This window comes from Tauraco erythrolophus, chromosome 29 (genome assembly GCF_009769465.1).
Source record: "Tauraco erythrolophus isolate bTauEry1 chromosome 29, bTauEry1.pri, whole genome shotgun sequence".
Classification (NCBI taxonomy): domain Eukaryota; kingdom Metazoa; phylum Chordata; class Aves; order Musophagiformes; family Musophagidae; genus Tauraco; species Tauraco erythrolophus.
Window position 1 is genome coordinate 5,329,949 of NC_141493.1, and position 23,374 is coordinate 5,353,322.

At 49.0% G+C, this 23,374-nt stretch overlaps 1 protein-coding gene across 1 annotated transcript in view; it reads right to left on the minus strand.

Annotated features, from left to right (window-relative positions):
• LOC104380328 (tetraspanin-15) overlaps positions 1-23,374 on the minus strand; it is a 44,448-nt gene that overhangs the window by 14,674 nt on the left and 6,400 nt on the right. The window contains exons 2-5 of the mRNA XM_086628159.1: positions 22,992-23,177; positions 9,325-9,399; positions 4,875-4,970; positions 509-622 (exon numbers count right to left, since the gene is read on the minus strand). Of these exons, the coding sequence (XP_086484285.1) occupies positions 509-622; positions 4,875-4,970; positions 9,325-9,399; positions 22,992-23,177 (471 nt within the window). The remainder of the gene's footprint in view (positions 1-508; positions 623-4,874; positions 4,971-9,324; positions 9,400-22,991; positions 23,178-23,374) is intronic.

Genomic DNA, 23,374 nt, shown 5'->3' on the forward strand with positions numbered 1-23,374 from the left:
CCTCGTTAGAAGCAGACACCACCAAACACGATCCCCATATACTGCTAAACACCCCAGGGGCCAGGTGGAAACGTGTCCTCTTGGATGGGAAGGCAGAGGGCAGCAGCTCATTCGAATCCACACCGAGATGCAGCCAAGACGCTGCTGTTTCTTTGCAAAACGAGCCTCCAAAACCATTTTATAGCACACATCAGGTTGAAACCCAGAAACTCGGCGTTTCTAACAACTCCTCAGCCTGATACAAACGCCATTATTAGCCCAGTGCTTTGGTATTTCTTCTACCTTAAAACAGCAGAGCTGACCAAAATACACCGTAGCCCATATATGTATTTTTTAGGTTCTTTAGCGTCTCACGCTGATGCTGTCTCAAGCTGCTTTGCAAGATGGCAATGCAGTTTACAAGAAAACTTATAGCGTAGAAATACGCAGTAATAACCAGCTGGAAGAGGGTGTTTTGCCAAAATATCAACTGAAACAAAGGCGCTTTCCCATGCCTTGGCTGCCTCACCTTCCTGATGCAGCACGTGTAGGGCACCCCGCACGCCAGCGGCCCGCTGCTGTTGCAGGAGTGGTACTGGTTAACCTCCCAGTCTCGGTGCTCATCGCCACCGCAGCAAGAAAACTGTAAAAAAAAAGAAGAAAAGGAGACATGCAGCTGAAAGAACCTTGACGTCTCCAGCCTGCTGATCCATCTCCCTCTCCAGCCTTGCCCTGCATCTCCAACGCTGCTTTGCAACACCAGCATGGAGAGCCTCGATTATTTTCTGCTTCAATAAAAAGTTGAAGACACCGGGTAAAAAAAGAAAAGTGGGTGTTTACCCCCATTTATCCCCATTTTAGAGGCCCGTGGCGGTTATAGATGCGTACGCACGTGTATCGGAGGCATCCTTGCTTTCACGAGCCCAGAAAAGCTCAGGCTCATTCATGCTTCACTGATTTAATTACAGGTGACTAATCCATCCCATTCCTGTGGCACGGAGCAGAGATGGCTCTTTCAGCGCCTCGAATGAATGTATTTCTTAGCTCTTGAAGGCAGCTCAGCTAGTTGGTGCCATTCGACAAAATGCTAATAAGGTTCCTCAGTCTAACAGGGATTTCTCTTCCCGTCAAGTTAAATTAGAGATCAAATGCTACAGCTACAAAGGAAAAAAGCTTCTTTTTTCTTCTGTTTGCACAATGAAAAAAAAAAAAAAAGTTTAATGAAAGTCATTTTCTGTTCTCTGCAGAATAAAAGTGGGCTTATTATAGACCAAGTCATCCCTTCTCTTGGTAAACAAGCTTGGATCTTTACATTTCTCCCCCAGAAAGAAAAGCCTGAAGTGGGCAGGAGGGGGGGAGGTGCTTGATAAGACAGAAAAAAAAAAAAAAAAGCAGGTTTTCCCCATGTCTTTAAGCACCCCACTCTTTAAGGAGCAGGTTTGAGAGAGGTTTAATCTTGTGAACATCTGCTCCCCCTCTTGCTGATGGGTTGGTGGCAACGCTTGGCCAACGGGAGGAGGCAAAGGCATCAGCTCTTGGGGTCTTCGTGGTCTCCTCCCACGCCGAAATAGGCAGATATGGCCAGGAGCAGCCAACCCACAGGCTGACAACTGTTTTCTAACTTCCTACCTTTAATTCCTCTATGCTTTTAATCCTACTCATGTCCCTGAGGGCGGCCGGCTTGCAAAAGCTGCCTGGCAAGAGGGGAAGGAAAACACCTAAAGGGATATCGGCTGTAGCCCCATGCTGCAAAGAAGTTTTTATAACTGTGAAAAAATTGGTACAAAATCCTTATAACGGGGGTTATCGGCCACTGGGAAGCCACATCGTCGTGTCTGCTCCTCTGCAAAGAGAGGTTTGGCCCAAACTACTGTTGTGCCTGGATTTATTTCTCAAAACCTGGGACAGGCTTTGGTGGGGGTTTGGTGGAAAGCTGCTGTTAGTCTTCTGCAAGAAGAAAGGAGGTTTGCAAGCTCAACACCCTCACCCCTCCGAGCTTTACTTTGAGGTTGGAGCCACTTGAGTTCAAGCAAGAATCGCAGCCCCGGCAGCTCTTTGAAATTCAAATCCTGTGCTCAGCCAAGCGGTTTGAATTCTCCTTTTCCACCTGTTTTCAGCAAACCATTAAAAAAAAAAGAGAAAGCGAAGAACGGCGGAGAGTTGTAGTTAGTGACTTAGGGCAAACCTGGGGGTTTGAGTCATCATGGTCTCCAGCCTCGTGTCCAAGGGCTGCAAAGGGCAGTAGTTCAGTAAAAATGAGTGATAAAAACATATAAGTATTATTTTCTTTAGGGCAATTACTATATCTACTTGCTCACAGGCAGCCGGACCGAGTAGGTGTCGACAGGTTGCACCATCATCTCGCTGGGTAAAATATCAATGTCTGGCACTCTGGGCCATGATTACTTGTTATTTTTACTGAATGGTACTGGTTTAAGGGTGTGAAGGCAGCTGGCTCTAGTTTAAAGCAGCACTTGAGAGAGGGTTTGAGAAAAATTCAATTCCTAAGAAGCGTAGTGTGGCTTTGCCTGACCTAAAATAAGCCGTGTGCCGGCTAACCTGTGCATAGACAAGTTTTTTAAGAGGGAAATGGCAAGAATAACCACTAAACAATGACAACAGGCTGTTCTGAGCGTGTGTTTTATCAAAAAAAAGCAGGTCTGGGTGCAATCCTTCCAGACTAACGACAAGTTTTCATCCTCCTGAAGTGAACTGGGCAGCTCAGGTCCCACAAAACTAATTTCCCTTCTCTTAAAAGCAGTTTTTCCTCTGCATCACTTCCCCCCGGTCCTACCCTCGGGGTGAAGCAACTCTGCATTTCAATGGCTGACGTTGCTGCTGCTCCTGGTTTGGAAATCATACGCTGCTAGAAGAGCTCCCAGCAAGGAGCTGCACGTTCTTGCAAAGCTCCTTCTCTCGCTACGAGATAAAACGTGCAGATATTAAAGATTTACCAGCAACGCGGTGAGCGGCCGCAACGTCTTTGAGTACAGAGAGAGACTTTGAGATCAAGAGCTCCCCCTGAAAACTTTTAACAAAAAGCCAAGTGAATAATTAGATGGGGAAAAACGTTGTAAAAGTGGGGTGAGATTGCACGGTAAGTGCCTGATGCTCACTCGTTTGGAGACCCAGAAACCCTCCCCCAAATCCATCTGGTTTAACTGGAGGTCTGCGGTCTAACCTCCTTGCCAAGACTCGTCGAGGACGGCTCCGACATGGATTTTCCGACTGCTCGCAGCAGCATCCATTTATCATTCATATGGAGAGGTCTGAGTTACAGTATCCTCTTCGAGAGAGGTTGAAGCAAAACTTGGAAAAGATTCAGATCTTTCTCAAAATCAGTCGTGTCTCGAGACTTTCAAAGGGCTCCCGGCCTCATTAACGCGCTCGGCTCAGTAACGATGACTCCGAGAGTCAAGAGCAGGTGTTTGAGCCAGGAGAGGGGAGCGTGGAGGGCACCACCAGCCCTAAATTCCAGCTACATCAAAGCAGAAGGAGTTTCACAGTCTCCTTTTCTTCAAAGCGAGAGATAAAATTCACGTATTTATGATGCTTCGACCGGTAACGAAAGGAGAGAAATTGGGTCGAGGTGGGAACATTCAAAGTCCATCTGAAAGCAGCTTTGCTGGCAAAGCCTGACTCTGCTCTCCAAAAACAGCTCGGGAGATGTAACATCACTGCGATTCCTCTCCTAGATCTCAAGTTTTGGGGTTTTTCCCACTTTTATTTTTTTCCTTTGCCAAATGCTTCAAGCCAAGTGCTTCCCTCCCGCAACAACCCGAAGAACGGGTACACCAAATGTCCTCCCTCGAAACCCAAGGAAACCTACATCCCCCAAATGCCCAGGAACAGCTTCTCCCCAGTACTGGAAAAGCCAAAGGATGTGTTAGAGCCCACCAAGCTTGTCTGGACCAGCCACACGCTTAACAGAATGGATAATAACTTCAAATCCTGACTTTTTTTGGCTTTTCGACGTACCTGGGAGGACGCATCGGTGCTTTGCTGAAACGCAGCGACCTCGGGTTTCGAGAGACAAAAGGGAAACACATCTAGCTGGGGCTCGATGGCAGGAATTAGGAAAGCATTTTAATTTAATACTGAATTTAATATTCAGTACCTCGAATGAACTGCTTGGTGCAGAAAGGCAAAAGCAGCAGCGTAGCAAAAGTTTAGTTTAAAAAAAAAAAGAGTTGCAAGGATGGTTTTATTGACCTGCAGGTTGGCTTGAGGATAGGGGACGGATCCTGCCAACTCCTGGCAGGCTCTGAGCATTAGGTGTGAGACAGAATATGCAACCACACACCTAAAACAATTAAAGCAGACTATGCCAAGCCCCAGTATCAGACTGGACATAGCTCTTGCCAGTCCCAGGAGCAGCTCGGTGCTGCCCATGGAGAGGCTGGAGCTCTTCTCTCCCTCCAGCTACTGCCTGAAAACACCTTACCTGCAATTTTCCTGTTGAGTCAAGGGCTTGGCCAGCTACTGATGGCACCTCGAGTAAAGAAATACACCTAAGGTGGCCTACCTAAGGGTTGTTGGAGCACTGAAGCAGCTTCAGCCCATGTTATTTTATTCCTCCATGTCTCTCCAGGCAGGTTGGGGCAGCTATCAAAAAGCTTTCAGGCTCAAGGCACCGGTTTTCCATCAAGATTGGAAAAAGAAATATCCTGGTATAGTCCATGCTGTGGTGTGGAGCAGAAGATGCTCTTTGCAGGGCACACACACAGCCAAGAAAGATAAAGATATTCAAGACAGATCAAGCAAGGAACCCCAGGGATGGGAATAAACTCTAAAAGCTCAGGGAAAACGAATGTTTCTGCTTCAAGGAGGCCCAGAGTTAAACCATTCCTTGAAAAAACTTCACAACTGGACCTCCCCTCTCTCCAGAATCAGACCTTTTCTTGCACAAAATCCAAGATGTTCTTGAAGTCGAGGTCATCGTAGTAGTGTCTGATGCCCTCTTGGATGTTGGAATGGAAAACTGCGTTCATCTGGGGATGGAAAAAAAAAACAACACAAAACCATGGCTCACATGGGAAAAGGCACCAGGAAAATATTGCAAAACACCCAAATTTTTTCATAGCAAGTGTCGCTAGCTGTTACCAGAGTAAGAATCTAATTCACATGTTGGCACAAAGCCTATTTTTCGGGGCAAAATTCACCATTTTTGAGCTCTGAGGGTTCGCAGCATCTCATAGCACCTCACCTTTTCCTGCACACGCAAGCAGACCCACGCATCTTTCCCCACCTGATTTTTCCTATTAAATTTAATTATTAGGATGAATTCTTCCCAAGCTCCGGCAAGTTCTCCAAACCCATCGACTAACGGGATTTTAACCACTGGAAAGGGGGTTTCTGCTGCGTTAGGAGGGGCTGGAGGAGGTGAAGCAGGCTGTGGCAGCCAACACCGCCGGCTGCACGGTGATTTATCCGTGGGATGAGCTACGTGCAGGAGCAGGGACCCCATCTGTCATGGTTTGATGTGGAGGGGGGGGTGGTTCTGGTGGCAGGAGAGGGATTTTGCTCCCTGCGACCTCCCCGGTTTTGGATCCGGGTTAGGCTTAGTTCTGGCCACCAGATCAGACTGCCATCCCCCTCGGGCTTGAGCCAATAGGGCACCTCTGCGAATTGCCCTATTTAAGTCAGGACAAGGGAACCGGAAAAGGTGCTTCGCCCAGGATCGACCAGAGAAGGGAGGAGGGCACTGCCCCCGCTCCCTGGCTCCCGGCCGGGCGGCTGCCTGCGTCGGGCCGGCGCCGCCCACGGAGAATGGCGGCGGCGGAGCCAGCTGGGGAACTCGGGGGGCACCCCACTCCCAGGGTGCCCACTGGGCTGAGTTCACCTGGAGAGGACTGAGATCTGAGAGAAACAGCTGCATCGACAGCAGGTCAGTGAGGATGGAGCGGGAGGAGGTGCCGGAGCCGAGTTTCCCCTGCGGCTGATGGTGAGATAGCAGGTGGCCCCCCTGCAACCAGGACGGCCTCGGTGGAGCAGCGACCCACTCGCAGCCCGTGGGGAGAAGATGCCTGAGCCCGAGGATGGTCGTGTTGGGGGCACGGCAAGGCAGAGAGGCATCTGGAGTCTTCGTGACGACCCACGCCGGAGCGAGTGGCTACAGCTCCCTAAGTACCCGAGACTGTGGTAAAGCCCACACCGGAGCAATCTGTGGGGAAGGATTGTTTCCAGTGGGCTGGACTCACGTTGGAGAAATTTGTGGATTTTTCCTCGTGGGTAGGGGATCCATTGGAGCAGGGGAAAAGGGTGTAAGGACTCCTTCTCCTTTAAGAAAGAAGCAGCAGTAACAGCACGGAATGAACTGACCTGCACTCCCCCAGTCCCTGCCCCCTGTGCTGCTGGGGGGAGGAGGTAGAGCCGGGAGGAAAAGGAAGGTGGGGGGGGGGAAGGTGTCGGTTTTAAGATCTGGTTTTGTTTCTTTCTGTCCTCTCAAGTAATCAGTTTTTATTTCCCTTTGTCCTTCTAAGTAATCATTAATAAACTGTTTTGCTTTGAGAAAAGCGCTGCCTGTTTTGCCCAGGACCATGGTTGGTGGGTGTTCCCTCTGTTCTTGCCTCAACCCTCAGTCCTTTTGTTTTTTTTTTCCTCTCCTCTCTATTTTATTGGAGAAGGAGAGACTGTGTGAGTTTTAGTTGCTGGATCAGCCCTCGATCACTCCTAATCCCAACAAATCATTCCGGGATTCGATCATGCCCTGGGAAAGGAACGGTGCAGCTGGGCTGGGGCTCTCCCTGCTGCTCCTTCAGCCGTATCTCCAAGGACATTTTGACACTTCAGGCACTTCACATTAAACACTAATTGAATGGAAAATGTATTTTACAGATGCCTGGGAAGCTTATTAGTGAGCTGGGAGCTGAGGCTGGAGATGTCCTGTGCGAAGCTCGCTGTAGGTCTGTCGCTTAACTCCTGACAAACAGAAATATTAACGAAGGAAAAAGGAACTTTTTTTTTTTTTTTCTGAGTTTGAAGCAGCAGAAAGGGAGGGGAAGAAAACGTTGGTTTTCATAATTCACTCTGACATGAAAATTAGAGGTTGGGCAAACGGGGAACAGGGAGAAGAACGTGGAGAAAAGAGAAATGAAGGCACGTCAGAGCGGCAAACAAAGGCTGCCGACAGCGAGGGGATCAGAAAAAACCTCCAAGAACTTGCTCGTGTGGGAGTTGATTAAAATATTATTTCCCAGTTTGCCCACCACTAAGACCAGCACAACAGGTAACACCCAGGTTTGACTGTTTTCTGCTTGTTTTCCCCCAGACGGGCTCACGCCATGATCCCACTGATCTCTGAGGAGATGCTGGGCTGGAGGTAGCCTCTGTATTTAAATCTTGATTTTAAGGTGGGAGAGAAATGTTGCAGGGTTAAACCATTAAGTTCTGGTCATGAGACCTCTGCGCTCTCTTCCCTTCAAGGACGCCAATCCCGTTATCTCCCATCATCTCCAAAAGCCCATTTGCATATCAACGGAGCCCATTTCCACGTTCAGTAGCTTCAAGGCCACAGAATCCGTTCCTCATCCCTGCTTATTTAATACAAAAATCCAATTAAGTATGTTTTTACCAAGTTTAATAAACAGCCATTGTTCCAAATGCAGATTTGTGCCTCCAAACAATTTTAGGTCAAGTGGATTCATCGCTTGTCAGATCTCCCTTTTCTCTCTCTCTCATTGTTGGATTTTTAATTAGGTTTTGATATTGCCCATTAAATTTAAATTAAGGCACAATTTAGGCGCTAATGGTTTCTACTCAATCCAGGAGTTTAATCGTGAGGCTGCAGACCCCTCTCCTGATGGTACCAGTGTTTCCCTGTTGTGTCCCTGCAGTGCAGGATGGTGCTGAGCACCATCATTGAGGCTCAAAAGTGCAAATCCTCAAAAGTACAATCCTCAAAAGCAGAGGATTTCATGCTGAATTTGACAAAAATACAGCCTCCACTTGGCAGCACATATTGATTTTTCTATACATGGGAAGGACTCAAGCAATTTGATTTTCTTCGGAGCAGCACACCTCTCCACTGGTGCACAGTTTTCCAGGGAACAGAGGGTTTCAAAGAGCTCTGGGATGCTGCTGGAAGGAGTCAGCTGCACCATCCAAAAGGCAGTGTCCTTCCCCATTGCCTCCCTTCAACTCTGGGGCTCACCAACCACGTACCTCCCAACTCCAACCTGTCTTTGGGGCTCACCAACCACGTATCTCCCAAATTTAACCTGACTTTGGGGCTCACCAACCACATAACTCCCAACCCCAATCTGTCTTTGGGGCTCACCAACCACATATCTCCCAAATTTAACCTGACTTTGGGGCTCACCAACCACATACCTCCCAACCCCGACCTGTCTTTGGGGCTCACAACCACATAACTCCCAACCCCAACCTGTCTTTGGGGCTCACCAACCACGTACCTTCCAATCCTGACCTGTCTTTGGGGCTCACAACCACGTAACTCCCAACCCCGACCTGTCTTTGGGGCTCACCAACCATGTACCTTCCAACCCTGACCTGTCTTTGGGGCTCACAACCACACACCTCCCAACCCCGACCTGTCTTTGGGGCTCACCAACCACGTACCTTCCAACCCCAACCTGTCTTTGGGGCTCACCAACCACGTACCTTCCAACCCTGACCTGTCTTTGGGGCTCACAACCACATACCTCCCAACCCCGACCTGTCTTTGGGGCTCACCAACCACGTACCTTCCAACCCTGACCTGTCTTTGGGGCTCACCACCATGTAACTCACAACTCCAATCTTGACAGGTTTGAAAGCATCAAGCTGTTTGTGCAAAGGGGAACCAATTTTCAGAGTCCATAGGTTGGTATTTCAGATGTTGTTCTCCTGCCTCGTGCATTCATTGAGCCAGCAGAGATTGAGATGAACTATCTCATCGTTTGATGGACTGCAAGGGTGAGATTAAATTGAAAATGGCAGGGTTTCTTCAGCAGAAGGCAGGTGGCCAGAGAGGACATCCGTTGGAAGCGTTTACCAGCCCGCTGGCTCAGCTATAAGTCAAACCCATCCTTGCAAACACCAGCCAGCAGTTAACGTAATTGAGGCGAGGAGCTTAATGAGGCCTCAAGAAAAAAATTATAAAAATAAATCAACAGGTTTTTGGCTGAGAGCCTGCACGGGGAGCTGCGGCAGGGGCTCTGGGTGGTGCTGGAGATCCATCCCAACTCTGGAGCACGCTGGGCAGCCCCAGAAGAGGAAGAACAATGAAAACCTTCCATTTTCGGGGCATACACTAACAGATTCTTGAGGATTTTCCTCCCCGATGACCCGTGGGGCTGCGGTTTGCCACCGCGCAGCATCCTACGGCCTCCCAATTGCACTCACCTTGTTTTCAAAGATGATTTCGATGAATATCAGCAGCAGTTCCGTGAGGAAGATCACCAGAAGGACCCAGAAGAACTGAAAAGAGAAAGGGAAGGATTAGCCCTGCTCCAAGCCAGGCTGTGTCATCTGTCAGTGGTTAACCGCAACAAGGGAGACCTGGAAACCAAGAGTTGCTTTGAAACGCTTTGAGATCAGATCATTTCATTACGAGTGCCCCAGGGAGCTGCAAATCTCTTCCAAAGATCTCGGTCCTAACAGGGAAAGCAGTTTGCTCCCCTGTAGAAAGTGTGGCAGGCAAGAAGGGAGGGCTGAAGAAAGAAACCAGATGCAATTTGAATGGTCAAATTGTGCACGGGGAAGGGGTAAAACAGCTGCAGTGGGAGGAAATGATATCTCTGGGTAGATACAGGTGTGGAGCATTCCTCTGTGATGGGGATGCTGGTGCTAGGTTGAACACTGACATTTACAAGGTGAGCATCCAATGGAGAATCGTGGAATGGTTTGGGTTGGAAGGGACCTCAAAGAGCATCCAGCTCCAACCCCCTGCCATGGGCAGGGACACCCTCCACTACACCAGGTTGCCCAAAGCCCCATCCAACCTGGCCTGGAACACTTCCAGGGATGGGGCAGCCACAGCATCTCTGGGCAACCTGCTCCAGTGCCTCACCACCCTCAGAGGGAAGAATTTCTTCCTTGGATCTCATGGAAATCTCCCCTCTTTCAGTTCAAAGCCATTGTCCCATGTCCTGTCACTCCACACCCTTGTCCAAAGCCCCTCTCCAGCGTTCTTGGAGCCCCTTCAGGCACTGGAAGGTGCTGGAAGGTCTCCCTGGAGCCTTCTCTTCTCCAGGCTGAACAGCCCCAACTCTCCCAGCCTGTCTCCAGAGCAGAGGTGCTCCAGCCCTCGAATCATCTCCGTGGCCTCCTCTGGCCCCGCTCCAGCAGCTCCATGTCCTTCTGCTGTTGGGGACCCCAGAGCTGAAGGCAGCACTGCAGGGGGGTCTCAGGAGAGCAGAGCAGAGGGGCAGAATCCCCTCCCTCGCCCTGCTGCCCACGCTGCTCTGGGTGCAGCCCAGGACACGGTTGGCTTTCTGGGCTGCCAGCGCACGGTGCCGGCTCATGTTGAGCTTCTCATCCACCAACACCCCCAAGTCCTTCTCCTCAGGGCTGCTCTCAATCATCCATCCCCCAGAGTACAGGCAATAGCTGATGCCTCTGCCGGAATTGATCGTGGCAACAAATTCAGGCTGGAAATCAGTGTCCCGATGGAGCAAATGACTTAAACTAGAAGGTCTGATGTTCTTGCAGCCCACGCCCCTCAGCCTCCGCATGCTTTGGTTCCCATCCGAGAGGTTCCATTGGGCATTGCAGCCGACTTTGCAGGCGATGGAGAGCAAAGCTCTGCTCAGCTCACGCTCGTCTCCCCAAGGCTGCCTCTATCAGCGACTTTGGAGACTCGCCAGAAAAAGAAAGATGGAAAGTCACCATGGTAACTAGCTAAAAAATCCAAACACCAGTTAAAAAAAAGGGAGAGAGAATTTATTACCACGATATTCACTTTGACCGTTGGTTTGTTAGAACAGCCCGTTCACAGAGGCGGGTAGCGCAGGGACCCATATGCCTAGAAATTATTTCCCAAGCTCAGCAAAACCAGAGCACCATTGCAGTAAAACACTACTTCATGCCCCAAACCATCAGTTTTTTTTTTTAATTAGCCACCCACCAACAAGTTTTGCACTCTGCTTATTTGCCAAGTGCCAGATAGCTGGAGGAGCAGCCCCGATTCCAGCGCCAGCTAAATCAGCTCGTAACGGGCCAGGTATAATTAAGCAAGGAATCCCATAATTAAGGAATACAATTAACCAAGTACCTGTTATATCATAGGCAGAAATGACACACAAAACACCGCACGCATCTAAACTGATATAGAACGGGGTTGCTTCAGGAGGAAGGAGCCTTCCAGCACCTAAAGGGGCTCCAAGAAAGCTGGAGAGGGGCTTTGGACAAGGGTGTGGGGTGGCAGGACACGGGTCAATGGCTTTGAACTGAAAGAAGGGAGATTTCCATGAGATCTAAGGCAGAAGTTCTTCCCCATGAGGGCGGTGAGGCACTGGAGCAGGTTGCCCAGAGAAGTTGTGGAAACAGTTTCTCATGGAAACAGTGGGATTTGCTACGTGTGAACCTCATCTGATGGAGCATTTGAAAGCCACATTCATTGTTTTTCTAATAGCCGGGTACAGCCGGCATCCCATGGACTCCTGCACAACATGCCCACAGTTGTTTGTAAATCAGATATCAAACCTGGATATTAAATATTAGCCTTGACTTCCATAGGCAGAGAGGAAGCTGAGCTGTATTGCATAAACCTGGCCTTTTGTATCTTCTCATCACCCAACACCCCAAGTCCTTCTCCTCAGGGCTGCTCTCCATCCATTCTCCGCGCAGCCTGTCCTTGTGCTTGGGATGGCCTCGACCCACGTGCAGGACCTTGCACTTGGCCTTGTTGAACTTCATTAGTACCTGGGGACCGTGCTCTGCCTCAGGTTTAAAGACGAGTCTCCTTCCAATTTGGGGAATAACTCCCTTCATTAGAGTCACTTTATATAAGCAATATACAGGTTGCTTGGAGCAGTCCCTTCCCATATGGCCTCTGGGGGTTTGGCTTTCTGCGCTCTCTGTACGCCAGATAGGATGTCTTGGTGACAAGTTTAATCTCCCAGAAGCTTAAAAACCACCTGAAATACCAACTGGGTCCAGAGCAAACGCTTCCAGCCGTGGGTCCAGCTGACAGAGGCACAAACCTGCTGCTGCTTCACTTCCAGACCAGCAGCAGCGTGCAGCCACCTCCAATTTCCAGCTCGAATGGGTCCTCACCAGGCAAAAAGGATGAACGAGGGTTAGGGATGGATTGGTGGCACCAAGGCTGCAGCATGTTTTCTTCCCATGCAGAGATTTCTTCAGGAGCCAGCACTGAGAAGGAGCCTTGAGCTGTGGAGAGGGTGAGAATCACTCCTGAGCTCAGATGCACTCGAGACATCTATGGCCACAGGAGGTTCAGACATGCCAAGTCCAAGCGTGACTCCAACGGGATTTTGGATGCGAGAGGGATGCTCTGCTTGCCAGAGATGAGGCAGAAGGAGGAGGAGATGCAGCCGGTAGGATGGAAGAGCTCCTGGAGCAACATGAAAGCACTAGAGAAATCCACGATGTTTATTTAATATGAGCAACCTCTGTCTGCGAAACGCAGCTGCGATCTCAGAGCGTGGCTGAGGACAGCAACTGGCTGCCACGACTGCAGGGAAAAAGAGTTGAAAAACAGGAAATCTCCAAAAATCCTTCCTCTCTACCTGGTGCCAGAGTATCCAATGCAGCAGCCAGGGGCCAATAAGGCAAAAAATATTTGCTTCTTGATGATCCATTTCCTACTTCAGCTCAGCCTCGGGAAAGGAGGAGACAATAAGAGCGATAACGAGGATGATAATTTCTAGAGAGCCCATGACACAAGCCAAAAAGAAAAGGAAGAAACCTAGAAATAGATTCCTGGGTACTTTACAGCGGGACCCTGGGAAAGCTGAGGCTGAAGATGCTGCTCTGGAATCCTTCTGCCCTCTTGATGAACCTCACGTTAAAATAGCACAGGCAGAACATTAACAGCTGCCTGATTTAAGAAATCAAGTGGGGTTTTTTCTGAGAAAAAAGTTACTGGTCATACTTAAAAGAAAAGACTCTACAAGCCCCATTTAAAGAGACCCTGTAGAAGCGAACGGAGAAGGAACAGAGGGGTTTGAAACTGCTCTGGGTGCAGCCCAGGGCACGGCTGGCTCTCCGGGCTGCCAGCGCACGGTGCCGGCTCATGGTGAGCTTCTCATCACCCAACACCCCCAAGTCCTCCTCAGGGCTGCTCTCCATCCATTCTCCACAAAAACTTGGGCAATTTAATTTCTCTTCCTACAGAGCACTAATCCCCCCGGTTTTGCACACGCAGGAGCTTACAGGATATTGGTCCCCACGTTTCGTTGTATTTTTGCGCATCCGGAGAGGGAACCGGTCGTTCCCTCCTGATAAACGGGAACAGATCGAAGGTGCAGCCGTGTGAAACGCACCCAATGCCAAGGGGGTGTGATAAATAAATCTTTCACTCTACGTCAGGCCGCTCCATCATTCCCTTAGCAAGCGCCTGCCGCCTCCTCCGCCTTCCTCGACACCAGCCACGGAGTCATCCTCGGTTTCATGTGAGCACAGAAACACGAATCCGGTTGCTTTTGTCCCCAAAATTGAAACTTCAAGCAAGGCTTTTTAAGAACCGTTTCTTCCTAATGACACGTTAGAGCTTTCTCCCACGCAGAGTGGCCCTTTCTAAAGGTTTGCTTTTCTTCTCAAAGACACTCGCACGCAGCCCTTCCTCTGAAAACCCAAATAATTGTTTATTCCCACGTAGAAACAGCTTTCGCAGTTGCTTTGAAGCCAAAAAAACAACAACCAAACCCGTCAGGAATGTCTCTTACACACATTAAACAAGGACAACAAAGCCCAGAGGAACAGACTTTGCAGAGCATCTCCTGTTTTAGCAATCCAGCAGTAACTCTCTCCACCCAGGACGCTATTTTATCCCTGCAAACCACGTTATTTTATTTCGGGGGCGTGCAACACGTCCCTCCTGCTCGCCCACCCAGGCTGGGGCTCCTTGCCCCTTATCTGGGTTTCACACGTGCATTTGCCAAGCTTTAAGTCAAAATACACCTTTCCTTTATGCTTCACAAGCTAAATAACCAAAAAGTCTGGTTTTAACCCCAAAAGGGCCAGTAGCCTTGCAAAAAATAAAGACCCAACACACACGGGCATCCTCCACACCCCAGGTACCAGCCCTACCTCCGCCACGTCCCATAGATGCCCACTCTGTCCCCTCAAAGACCAAACCTGCTCCCCAGACCTGCCAAAATCTCATTTTCTCCCCACTTTGGGCTTTCATAGCCTGCAGCTGGGCCCATTTTCGGCTGCTGTTAACTCTTCCTTGGCTGTAGCCCGGCTACCCTCCACTCCCATCTCAAGACCAGGATGGATGCTGCCGTTACAACATGCTCCTGTTCACAAAAACCCAAAGAAAAGGAGGTTTTTATGAACGGAGATGGACATTGCCTCTTAAACCCCCTTCTCCATCCAGTTCCATCAGCGATGGCTCCTTTCAAATCTAATTTATTTCAGCAATCAAATTTCACCTCTTTCCAAAGATCTCTGTACCTGCTGCTTTCCCCCAATCAGGAAACACATTTCAACGGTGCAATCCTTTAATGAGCACCAGGCAATTCACTGGAAATGCCTAATGCACATCAAACCACTTGGATGCTATTAATACCATCTCAGAATTTGCAAAAAAAACCCTTTTCTCAGCCTTCTTGGGGTGCTCACCAGCATCCTTTCACCATGTGATGGGTCGCATCGACTTTGAGGGATGCTGGGGAACCATCAGCAGCTCTCTTTTGGGAGTAAAAACGCAACATGAGAGCTCTTTTATTTATTAAAAATTCATGTTGAGGAGGTAACTCACTCCCGAGATGTCCATAACTAATCCACGCTTGGAGGATTTTTGGAAGGATTTTGTAACATCGGCCCTTTACTGGGCTCTCCAGGAGCTGTGAAGCCCCACTAATTCACTGCAAGGATGGTTGTCATTGCTGCAGTGGTTATTTTAGTGATGAGATTGAAAAAGAAAAGGGTGAGCACCAAGGAAAGAAATGCAACATGCTGCGAGTTTGCTGGCGATGCTCAATGTAGGAGGCTTGGGAAAAATAAAGCATCCTTTTAGCTGCTTGCAAAACCCTCCCAAACTGCTCCTGGAAAGATGGTGAACGGGAACAGTGCAAGAAACTCAGTGCAAAAATGCCAATAATTAGCACGGCAAAAGAATCATTAACTCTCCCAGGGCTCCAGCCTCCTCTTCTCCCTCGGAGCCAAACGTGGGCCAAGCAAATCCCTGTTTAAAATTAGCACGTTGGGGTGATCAAAAAGCCCCAGCCAAGAGGTGAGCAACCCATAACGGAGGAGATCGGCCACAATTTCTTACACAAAGCTCCTTCTGCCGCCCTGGGGTTTCCTACTTTGTCTCAAGCAAACAAAATAATAATAATTATAATAATTATTAAGGGCTGAAACCCACAGTTTTAAAGGAGAACAAAGGAGACACAGAAGGCTGAGTAAAAAGTGCTGGAAGGACCCTGCAAGGCTTTTTTTCACTGTATTTTGTGGGGATTTGGGTGTTAGAGGGTTTGCAGGTTCATCCCTTCCAGCAGAAGGCTGTGGATGCTCGTTAGGCAAACAAGGAGCATGAAGGCTGCCCACAGGGAGCACCAGTACCTGCCTGCTCCAAAGCCCTTTCGTATCGGATCCGGTCCCGAACACAAAGCTGGGACTCACCTCCTTTTGCTCAAAGTCTTTGGCTCCTGAGTCTGGGATGTTTTCAGCTCCCCCAGCAATCCCAAACGCTCACTGCGGAGCAAATGTCAGGTCCTGCTCATTTATCCACCCCTCCGCACAGCTAAGCCAAAAAAAAAAAATCAAGAAAGTGATGGTTTAGTTTAGAGAGCCCGTAATCAGAGCGTGCTACATAATCAGTGGGCTTAGGAAATAAAAAGAAATACATGCAGATCCCTGAGCAACCTCTGCAGGAAGGAGATTCTTTAATCATTTTTTTTCCAGTGGGCTCTATTCGTGTGTTAATTATCAGGAATTTGGTTTTTTTGGAGAGAAAGCTGCACCGTTGAAACCTGCTGAGATTGGAATATCCAGAGAAAACTCTTCACTGCGGATGCCACCCGGGGGCAGTGGACCCCGGATCCCAACCTGGTCCTCAGGAAACATAAAAGCAAGAGGAAAAAAGCCAAAAAAGCCTGGTGACCTCCCTCGCAGTGGTGGTTCAAACACAGAAATGCAGCTTAATTTCTCACACATTTCTCCCGTAACCAGAAGGAGCCTTTTATTGATCGAGTTTTCCGCCGTGCTCCACGCGTGATATCCATCCCATCCCGCTGCCGGCGCCACCCAGGGCTGACACCCCTGGTTTACAGCATGCTGTGCCTCAGAGGAGGTCGCATGCATCTGACCTCCAAATCCTGTGTCTTTTGCAACCAAAATCTGCAACTGCTTCTCCAACAGCCACGTCTCACCAGCAGGAAAAACCACACAGCAGTGGCTAGAGCAGGAGGGGCAACTCTTTCCCTTTTTTCACCCTCTAAGAGGGTAGAAACAGCTGAAAAACAGCCTCAAGTTGATGCTGGTCAAACCTCACCTCAGCTGGAAATTGCTTTAATCTTTTCTGGAAGAGAATCTCCATATTGTCCATAAATATCCCCTTTTTTTGTGTTTGTTTTTTTTTTTTTTTTTTTCTTTTTCCTGCATCCTAAACCACCCAGTTGTCCCTCATTCCTTTTACAGGGACAGAAAAACCCACCTCCAGCCATCAGCTGCAACCTTTGCAAACCCAGGCCAGTCCGAATTCACCCCAAATACTTCCAGCCACAGAGGTCGGCATGCTCAGGAGATCACGCCGAGCCTCTCCGTTCATCCCGAAGGCTTTTCCAAGCCCTCTGCTCTTGGAAATTTGCCTCTTTACTGCAAATATGCAAAGGACTATTTCTTTTTGCTGGCTTGAAGGTGAGCACCCTGGGGTAAATGGATGAGCTGGCACAGGTTGCCCAGAGAAGCTGTGGCTGCCCCAACCCTGGAAGTGTTCAAGGCCAGGCTGGATGGGGCTTTGGGCAACCTGGTGTAGTGGAGGGTGTCCCTGCCCATGGCAGGGGGTTGGAACTGGATGGTCTTTGAGGTCCCTTCCCACCCAAAACCAGTCTGTGATTCGATGATTCTATACCTTGTGCGAATCCTTTGCTCTCAACCAAGAGGTTTTCCAGCACCATGAAACCACAAGGAATTCGGAGTCAAACATCCAGGTGGTTTCAGTGCAAGCGACGCACCATAAAACATTAACTACTTCACACAGTTCTTCTGAAAGGAGAAGAAAAATAAAGGGAAGGTGCTACTTACTGGTATTTCCCCCTCCTCTGAGTTAAAACTGATTTTAAGTGGCTGCTACAGGGCACTGCATTAGCGCTGGCGACGTGGCAGAGGGATGCTTTCCACAGCACCCCTGTAATATAGAGGTTTTCTGCGTAATTTTTGCCCCTTTCTCTGCACAATCGGAAAAAAAACCCAGCTGCTTGGACCAGCTCACACCTCTAAGTGCTCCTTTACACGTGCTGCCCTCTGATTGCTTTTATTCAAGGCCCCCAAGCTTCAAATCACCGCGGTAGCTGATTTTCCTCGAGGGGAATTTATCTTCCCAGGAGAAGGACAATTCTCCATCCACACAATAGCTCTGTGATTGCCAACCGTTCCCCCGCAGCCGCACTCGCTCCCCTCTTCAAACCTGACCTATCTGCCGTTTTTCAGCGTTTAATCTCTCTATTTACACGTGCAATCAGGGGCTGGGGAGGGAGGGGGGAAGGCACATTTCAAGCCCAGCTCGGGAAGTCGCGTGGTGGATGGATCTCGAAAGGAAAAATACAAAATTGCAAATAAAATAAGCGGCGAAGCTGGAGGTGGTCCCCGGAGTTTGCTTTTCACGTTTTGCTGTTATTTGGAAATAACAGTACGGACATAAATATACATTTGTATATTTATAACTATTTATATATATATTTTGTTGGAGATATATATAAATAGAGATACATAAAACCCTTGCAAAAGGCCAAAAGAGCTGCTGCAGCAGCTGATCTCTTGTTGCCACAAAGCCAAGGTCAAATCCTGCCTTGGGTGACAAATTTTGGCAGAGCCAAGGCAGGAGAGGAAGAACCCAAAAAGCTCACTAAATGGAAGGAAAAAAAAAAAAAAAAAAAAAGAGAGAAAGTTGGATTTCTTGGCCTACCTAGATTCTCATCTCTCTCCCGTTCTTAAATAAATGCTCCTCTATCAAAATTGCCTCAGAAAAGTCAGGGCTTAACTGACTTTTTGGAAGTGAAAACATCCATGGGACACACACATGGGTCCCAAGCCCCCAGGTAGGAGATGCTGAGTAAGATGTGATACATTTCTAGCAAAAACAGCTCTAAAAAAGCCACTAAGAGGAGACAGTTTGGGAATATTTGACTGCAAAACCCAGTTTCCAGAGCAGCCTGTCCCACTGCATTTCCATATCCTAAACCAAACCATCCCAGCTCCCCGCAGCCGTCTCGTTGAGCAAGAGAAATATTGATTTTTACAGTCCATTGGCTAAATCACCCTGAAATCCCCCAAAGCAAAGGCAAGCCATCTTCAGCAGACAATCTGCAGCTCTTCAAGCCTTGCAGAATGTTAATGGCGACAGAAGAAACTCGATTTCCAAGCAGAAACTCTTATCCCATCTGTTAAACCCAAGTCTCTGCAACACCGATCACGTACGCCAGCAGCTAAAATCCCCAGGTCTTGCCTGTAATTTTTCTAATAAACTTGAGAATCACAAGTGGGAGCAGTTTTATTGAACAGACTTTGCTTGGGTCATTAGTGAAGTCATTAACGAGGGGATGATCTGGTTTACGCACGGGGAAGAGCCGTGCGGTTGCGCACCGCGATTACTGGGAACGACTGGAGAGAAGAGGATTGATAAGGAAAAGATGAAAACCAAAATGTAATTTGTGGTACCTTGTGGCAGGGGTGAGCACAGCAGATTTAGGAGCTGCTTAAGAGAAATGTCGGTCTATTTTTGTCCGGGGGGTTAAGGAAAATAAAATTCCAGCTGTCAGCTGAGATGAATGAGGATTTAACCAGCACATACACACCCACACCTACACCCGCCCCGTTTCGTGTAAAAGAAGAAAAAGGTTATTAAAGTCAAGTGCTATCTGATGAATTTTTGTAGGGCGCTGAAATATTTTCTCCTAAATAGAGAGGAATTTACAGCCTGCTCTCCAGGTTAACAAGACGTATTTATAGATGAAGAGACAATTCAGATTTTATTAGTGATTTGAAGTTTGGCTTCCCTGAAAACGCACGTGCAGGCGTTCGAGCAGCTGCGGTACATCTGCGCGCACAACCTCCTCCGAGCCCAAAGGGATCCGCGCATCGATTTTCCATCAGCATCAATATAAGCATTTTTTTGCTGTTTCATGATGCCAGAGTCTGTCCTGAGCCCTTTTTTGGGGCTCAGAGGACAGAGCTCCCTCCTCTGCACCATCAGATTCCCCCTCAAGGTGAACAGATTACAAAACCCACTGACCGACAACACATTTTCAAGAGTTTTCCTGGTAAAATTCAGGAGAAAATCAGTATGAAACAACTTCTACAAATGAAAGCAACCCCCAGTCTCCCACGCCTCCAGAGGCTGTTGCACAAGAGGATGTCCCACTGCAAAACCCCTGCAAATTCCTGGCACGAGCACCTGCTTTTGGGTGACAGGTAGAAACGCGAATGCATTTCACAGACAATTCCAACATAAACACAATGGAGAAGTCCAGGCTTGGCTGCGTGGTTTTGCCAATATGACCATGAGCAGGTAAAAGCACAAGAAAGCATCAAGTAATTCTGTGCCATAAAACCACACCAGGAGCAACAGTCTTTCCAGTGCAGCCCAGTCTCACCAGTGAACTGCTTTAAGATACAAGGATCAAGCACTTTTGCTGGGATAAGCTGCATCTCCAGCAGGAAAACACTAATCCATGGTTGCTCCCATATGGACCTGCAGTCCCTTTGAGTGGGCAAGTCCTCCTCGGCTCATCCAAGGTGGCAGAGCAAGCCAGAGGGGGACGTGCAAACCCCCACACATGGCCCAGGCTCTTACAGATGCTCTTTGTGTTTTCTGTCTGCTAGGAGCTTGCAATGCTGTTTCCTACAAGAAGAGGTGGCATGGACATGAAGCTGTTGGAGTGGGTCCAGAGGAGGCCACAGAGATGATCTGAGGGCTGGAGCACCTCTGCTCTGAAGACAGGCTGAGAGTTGGGGCTGTTCAGCCTGGAGAAGAGAAGGCTCCGGGGAGACCTTCCAGTACCTAAAGGGGCTCCAAGAAAGCTGGAGAGGGGCTTTGGACAAGGGTATGGAGTGATAGGACACAGGGCAATGGATTTAAACTGAAAGAGGGGAGATTTCCATGAGATCCAAGGAGGGAATTCTTCCCTCTGAAGGTGGTGAGGCACTGGCACAGGTTGCCCAGAGAAGCTGTGGCTGCCCCATCCCTGGCAGTGTTCCAGGCCAGGTTGGATGGGGCTTTGGGCAACCTGGTATAGTGGAAGGTGTCCCTGCCCATGGCAGGGGGGTTGGAACGAGATGGTCTTGAAGGTCCTTTCCAGTCCAAACCAGTCTGTGATTCTATGATCATGGTTTTCACCTCTGTGCCTACCCCAAATACCTGCTGTATTTGCACGGCTGTGCAACGCCTGCACAAGGAACACCCTTATTTATCACGGCATCGAGCATTTCCAAATTGCTTCACTGCCATCATACTCTCCTCCTCCTGCTGATGCCCTTCAAGCTGAATATATCCAGGGGGAAAACAGCATTTCAGCTCTGAGACCGTGAATTAGGCCGGATTCATTATCAGAAAATAATTAAGGCAGTATTGGGCCAATTGTGCTGCTCTGCAGCCAACTAAGAGAAGCCTTGAATAACCCTAAGAACCCCCCACCCAGAAATCCGATTTGTTTTGAGACATGAGACAAACATCCCCTTTCTCAGCTCCTAGCCAAAAGGGACACGAGTGTTATTGTGTGCCGTGACTCGCACGGGTGTTGCTTTATTTATTCCACATGGCAGGCGTGAAGGTTCTTGTATCCACAGGGAGAAAAAGCCAACCCAAACAGGCAGGATTATGCCTTTTTCTCAGCCGTGCCCATTGCAGAATTGATTCGGCCGACAACTTCTGGAATACAGTTAATGAGCTTGAGCTGCTGTCGCCCCGGGTTGCTCCAAGGACGAGACTTCCTACCCTCTGATGTGTCAATTTCCCACTTCCAAATTCAATTTGTGTTGTGGAAACAGAGTATTAACTGTGATTCAGAAGTATTAGCCCAGAAAGAAAAATATTATCGGAAATCTGAAGTGCTTATCCTTCTTTAGAATAAGCCCAGATGGAACGAATGCAATACCATGTAGCTTTAAAAGCAGACAAACAAAAAAGATGAACTTCTCCACAAGCAACAGAACTTCAGCTTTGGCAGGAAAATATTTTCTAGGCTTAGATCATAAAGAAATACAGAGCTGTCCCAGTCACTTTGATGGGCAGGAAAAAGAGGGCTGTATTTTTGAGGTACAACTGAGCCCAGGGAAACGTCACCGTTCTCATTGAGCATCCAAGCAGAAAGAAGAAAGCCAGTTGATAGGGAATGAATTAAAAACTGATTTTTAAGCAAGCAAGCTATCAGGGCTGTTTAAACACCACGAGCATCACCTGGATGGAACATCTCCAGCCACTCACTCGGCGACAGGAGGTCAGGAGGCAGCTCTCAGACAGAGCAGACAGTATCTCGCTGCAGCAGAGATGAGAAACCTCCTCTTCCTCGTGCTCACTTCACCACTTTGGGGCCCTGCAACCTTTTTTGAGTGCCACGCCAACAGACCACCCATGGCAGGTGGCACAAAGCCAGCCGTGTGGAAAAGCACGGATAACTTCACCTGCTGGTGCAGAAGCAAAGACAATAGTGGGTTTCCCATTTGGGCTCCCGTTTCTATTAACTGGAAGCGCAAACGCTGAGCGGTTTTTAAAAGCAACATTGCAAGGCAGTACGGGCGGGCACGGGCCACCCAGAGCGTGTGATTTTAATAAACCAGTCAACCCAAACCAGTGGGAGATGAAGGTGTCACGCAAACCGTTAGCACGCAAGGCACACGCGCGCCGGCAGGAATGCTCCGTGGACCGTCACGGATTATTCATCCAAAAGCAACTTCTTCACCGAGCGAGGGTCGGACGCGGCCGAAGAGCCGACAGAGCTGTCACGGAGCTCGTCGATGGACGCTGGCCCTGGCCGAGCGTGACGGAAGAGCTTCGACCTCATCTAGATAGAGGGAACGGCTTATAATTCAGCTTATAAATCCCTGCAGCCTCCTGATCCTCGCTGGAGACAGAGGCGTCACCCCAGAGCAAGGGCAGGTGATGAGCTGCAGGGAGGACCGGTGGGCGGATGCTCAACGCACCGACAAAATCCCTGGAAAGCAGGTGAGGAGTGAGCAGCTTTGCCCTCGTGCCCTGGATTTCTTCTTAAAGTTTGGACTCTGAAGGTAATTTTTCCCTCTGCCAAGAACTCCCTTGCAAAAGGAAACGAAGCTATTTTCTATTGGCATCAAAATAAACTTAACGTTGGAGACTTTGCTCCACCAGAGATGGGATCTCCGCCCCGCAAATAACTCCCTTGTTACCAAAGGAGGAAGGCAGCAGTGCTTCCTGCCGATGTTGGGAGGAATTCAGCCATGGATAACAGGGAAATTAGGGTGCCACCTCTGCAATTGAAACATATCCTCTTCCTGTTACCCTTCCACTGGCTTCACAGCGGAGCTGAAAGCACCGAGCGGTCACATCATGCAAGCGTTTAAATCCAGGAAGGGGCACACAGTTGCTGTACGTCGTGGTGGTGACTCATTAGGACACATTAATTTTCCTCCTCGAGATGACCCAGACCATGCCAAGGGCTGCACAGCGAGCGCGGTAATGGCCTTACCGTCTTCAGCAGCGCCCGGTTGTCCCTGAGGCTCCCCACCATGCCAACGAAGGAGACACTGAACATGGTGAAGCCAAGCAGGAGGAGGATGATGGCTGGAGCCAGGAAAATCCCTTCCAAGGTTTTGTGCTTTTGCCTCTCCACCTCGGCGTAAATCCCAATGCACAGGATCACGAGGCCGAGGATCTGCAAAGGAAGCAAGGGATGGGATTCAGACATCAACGGGACAAAAGCACGGAATTCGAGGGAGAGGTGGAAGCCAAGGAAAACCCACCCAACTCTGGGACATTTGATATCCAATCCCAAATGGTACCGCCAGCACTGACTGCATCCCTTTTGTTCAAGGCTGGGCTGCTCTTCCTCTGGCTGGGAAGGGAACGTAT